The sequence below is a fragment of the Anomalospiza imberbis genome, chromosome 1 (genome assembly GCF_031753505.1).
Source record: "Anomalospiza imberbis isolate Cuckoo-Finch-1a 21T00152 chromosome 1, ASM3175350v1, whole genome shotgun sequence".
In the NCBI taxonomy this organism is placed as follows: domain Eukaryota; kingdom Metazoa; phylum Chordata; class Aves; order Passeriformes; family Viduidae; genus Anomalospiza; species Anomalospiza imberbis.
The window spans coordinates 121453464-121457023 of NC_089681.1; the positions used below are offsets into that span (position 1 = coordinate 121453464).

The 3560-nt window shown below is 40.6% G+C and overlaps 1 protein-coding gene across 1 annotated transcript in view; it reads left to right on the forward strand.

Moving 5' to 3' along the window:
* The first annotated feature begins 698 nt into the window (after positions 1-698).
* Positions 699-3560, forward strand: part of MACC1 (MET transcriptional regulator MACC1) — a 35122-nt gene continuing 32260 nt past the window's right edge. The window contains exon 1 of the mRNA XM_068209327.1: positions 699-856. Within this exon, the coding sequence (XP_068065428.1) occupies positions 854-856 (3 nt within the window). The 5' untranslated portion in view covers positions 699-853. The remainder of the gene's footprint in view (positions 857-3560) is intronic.

The window sequence follows — 3560 nt, forward strand, 5'->3', positions numbered from 1 at the left end:
CATCCCTTCTCCGAGTCCCTGTGACCTTCCTGGCACGTTTTTCTTATCTGTCTGTTCCTGTAACCTTTGTCCTTCTAAACTTTATTCTCTGAAATTCTTAAGTCACTGAAAAAACACCTGCAATATAACATATGGGAAAATTCACTATTTCCTAAAGGACATGGGGCTAAAAAGAAACATTTTCCGCTTCACCCTGCCAAATTTCTGTATTCCCTCCTCTGTGGATATATATTAGGCCACTGCCACCCCTCCTTCACTTGCTTCCTTATATCCAGTTGTCTGATTCTCTCACATACACAGAGATGCCCAAACCGGTCATACAGGTTCAAGCAATTTCAGTCACAGTATTCAGTGCCAGTAAATCTAATTATTTCTAACTTGACCTTAATCAGAAGGCCACTCTTTGAACCCCTCCCAGCAGTTCAGTATATCTGCAGCATGGCATGTGAAAGTAGAAAATCCTCAGTCCATTCCAGTGGCACACAAGGAGCACATGCTTCCTCCTTCTCCTCTCCTTATCTCTCTCCCCCCTAAGGTGAAACTTCCACGCCACCTCCCCTGGTTTCATGTGTAATCATAAACCAGCTCAAGGCAATTATGGGTAATGTAGTCCCATGGTTCACGCCTGTCTGTTTGTACCAGAGGTGCCAGGTTCCTGCTAGACTGCACATTCCAGCAGGCATTGCTCAGCACTCCGAAGAGGGAGGCTCGCCAGGTGTGCTCCAGCACCACCTGAACCCTGAGCACGCCGGAGTGTTTCAAAGCCAGAGCAGGAATAAGTGCTCCTTCAACAGTACTGATGTCTTGAACAAAAACATAATTTGGATCCAGGGAAAAGCTCTTAGTTTCCAGAATGGTGAGTTTGCTTTTTTTCCTTTCAAGTATCTTTTGCTGGTTACATTTAAAATACATTGGAGGGTCTGAAATATCAGAGTCGTTTTTTTTGCCTAGTACTGTTTCATCAGTCCAGTACTATATTTTGGCCATTGCTAGTTCCAGGTGCTACTGCAGAAAGTGCAGAACTTATGTACATTTTGAATTGCATGATATCGTACTCCAGGGTGATTTGGGATGTGTGAAGGAAGGCACTTGCTAAGTGCTGGTGATTGCCTTTGCTGAGAACATAAGTAATGGTGACCCTCCTAAAATTTTTAATCAGTTTTAAGCTCACCTTCTCTGTCTTTTTACTTCTGTGAAATGAGCTGCTGTAGATCGGGGTGTGTGTGCACATGCACCTCTGTGGGCTTTGGTTTTTTTGCTGGTTGATTGGTTGGTTTGGTTTTATTGAAGCACTGTATGAACTAAAACAGTCCATGCACGCAGCTGTTGGGTTGGCCTCCCTCTTTTGAGTTGGAGATCAGAATGGTGAACACCCCCTAATAATCCTCCCTGAGAACAAGGCAGCCATTAGAAGTCAGAGAAAGAGAGTTTAAAGAGCACATATACTTCTGGACACTAAAATTTTCATTCTCTTTTAAAAGAATCCTTGAAAAGTAATACCTCCAGCCTAAATGGAGGCAAGACCTATCATGCTGACATACCTTGAACCAACTCCCTTTATGGCTAAAAAATAACAAGCAGAACTGGCTGGTCTGTTTAAAAATGGAAAGATTTAAATGAAAGACAAAAAAAGAAACAGTTCTTCTTTTCCTACCTGTTTTTACCACTCAGCTAATACCTCTTTTTTTCATATGAAGGTATTTTTTTAAGAAGAAAGATCAAAATTTTAACAGTTTGGGAATAACTTTTGACTGGCATTATTATGAAAGGGAAATAGATGTCCTCCTGAGTAACTGATATAGGGAAAGGAGAAGTGAAGGAATTATTGCTATTGGGGAGATCTTGGGAGGCACAAGTTGCCACACTGGCAGCACTTTCCTGGCTCAAAATCATGTATTTGACAGTAGTTAATATAAAAGGCCCCAACACTGAATTTATACTCTGAAAACAGTTGCAGAGTGTCTGTGTTGGGTGGGACATACGCAATGGGATTAACAGCACAAGTTCAAGCTGGTTATTGACGTGTTAGAATCCAGAGAATGGTGTTTGCCTTGGGTACATTAAAAGCCAGGAATACCTACGTTTGTATTCACTACTACAACAATATCCTGTGGGAGTGTGTTCAACAGGCTAATTATATAGAGTAATAGAATCAAAGAATTGCTTAAGTCAGAAAAGACCCCTAAGAACATAAAGTCCAACCATTACACCAGCACTGCCACGTCTGCCACTTAACCATGTCCCTGAGAGCCACACCTATACATCTTTTAAATACCTCCAGGGATGGTGACTCCACCATTTCTCTGAACAGCCTGTTCCAAGGCTTGGCAACCCTTTTGGTGAAGAATTTTTTCATAATATCCAATCTAAACCTTCCCTGGCACAACTTGAGGCCCTTTCCTTTTGCCTAATTGCTTGTTAGCTGGGAAAAGAGACTGACCCGCACCTCACTACAGTCTCCTTTTCAGGTAGTTGTAGAGAGCAATAAGGTCCCCCTTGAGCCTCTTTTTCACCAGCCTAAACAACCCCAGCTCCCTCAGCTGTTCCCCAAAATACTTATGTTGTACACTCTTCAACTATTTTTTGCTCTTCGGACTTGCCACAATATGTTGTAATAGAAGGTTTATTTAACATTTAAACATTTGGTTTAAGTTCTTGTGCAGTCTCGCTTCCTTGTCTTTCTCCTGTTATTATGGCTAATTGGGTTCAATTGCACACTTCTTTGTTATTTAATGTTTCTGTAACTCTGTATCATAGTGATTTCCCCCTTTGGCCCTGGATCATTTGTGTTTGGTGGGCTATCTGTGAGAAATTTCTATGAGTGGCATCCAAGGGAAAAAAAAACCCTTTCATGTTCACTGTCTCTGAATTTGGATGCCATTCCTCTCTATTTTTCAAAATAGATGAACTCAAGATCCTCCAGAAAGTACATGTCTTCATGCTACTGTAAACTTTGGCATAAGTCCCTGCAGGGAAGTCCACCCTTGAAATATGGATACAAAATATGTGGAACAAACACCAAAAACTGATACAGTGCAGAAATATAAATCACACTGCTGTAAAAGTCAAAAGACTGGCTTTTTTTTTTTTTGGACAGAACAGCAAATTAGTCAACCTAATCTGATGATCTCTAGAGGATGTCCTCCTGTCTGAAGAGTGGAATTCTGAAGTAGTGGTGGCTGTAGTTCATCATATTTCTACACCACAAACATGGTGCATACTTGTAAGAAAATTTGTAAAACAATAAACATAGCTCTATCTGGAACTATAGACTCTTCTATCACTTCTCCTACTGCACAGAATTGTAATTTACCTCACAGATCGCACAATGGAAAATAGAACATGATTTGGAAAGATAAAAAAGCTACTTGAATATCATCCTTTTCCTGGTGTCCCATATACTGCTGCTATCCCCAAATGTTTAGTCAAATTTTACCTGAGATCTTTTTAAATTCTATGGAAACCTTTTCTTCTCATCTCTTGCCCTCTTTCTGGAACTATTTTCAGCTCATCTCCTTCAAGTCTGCAATTTCAGGAGGCAATAGGTGTTTTTTTTTTTT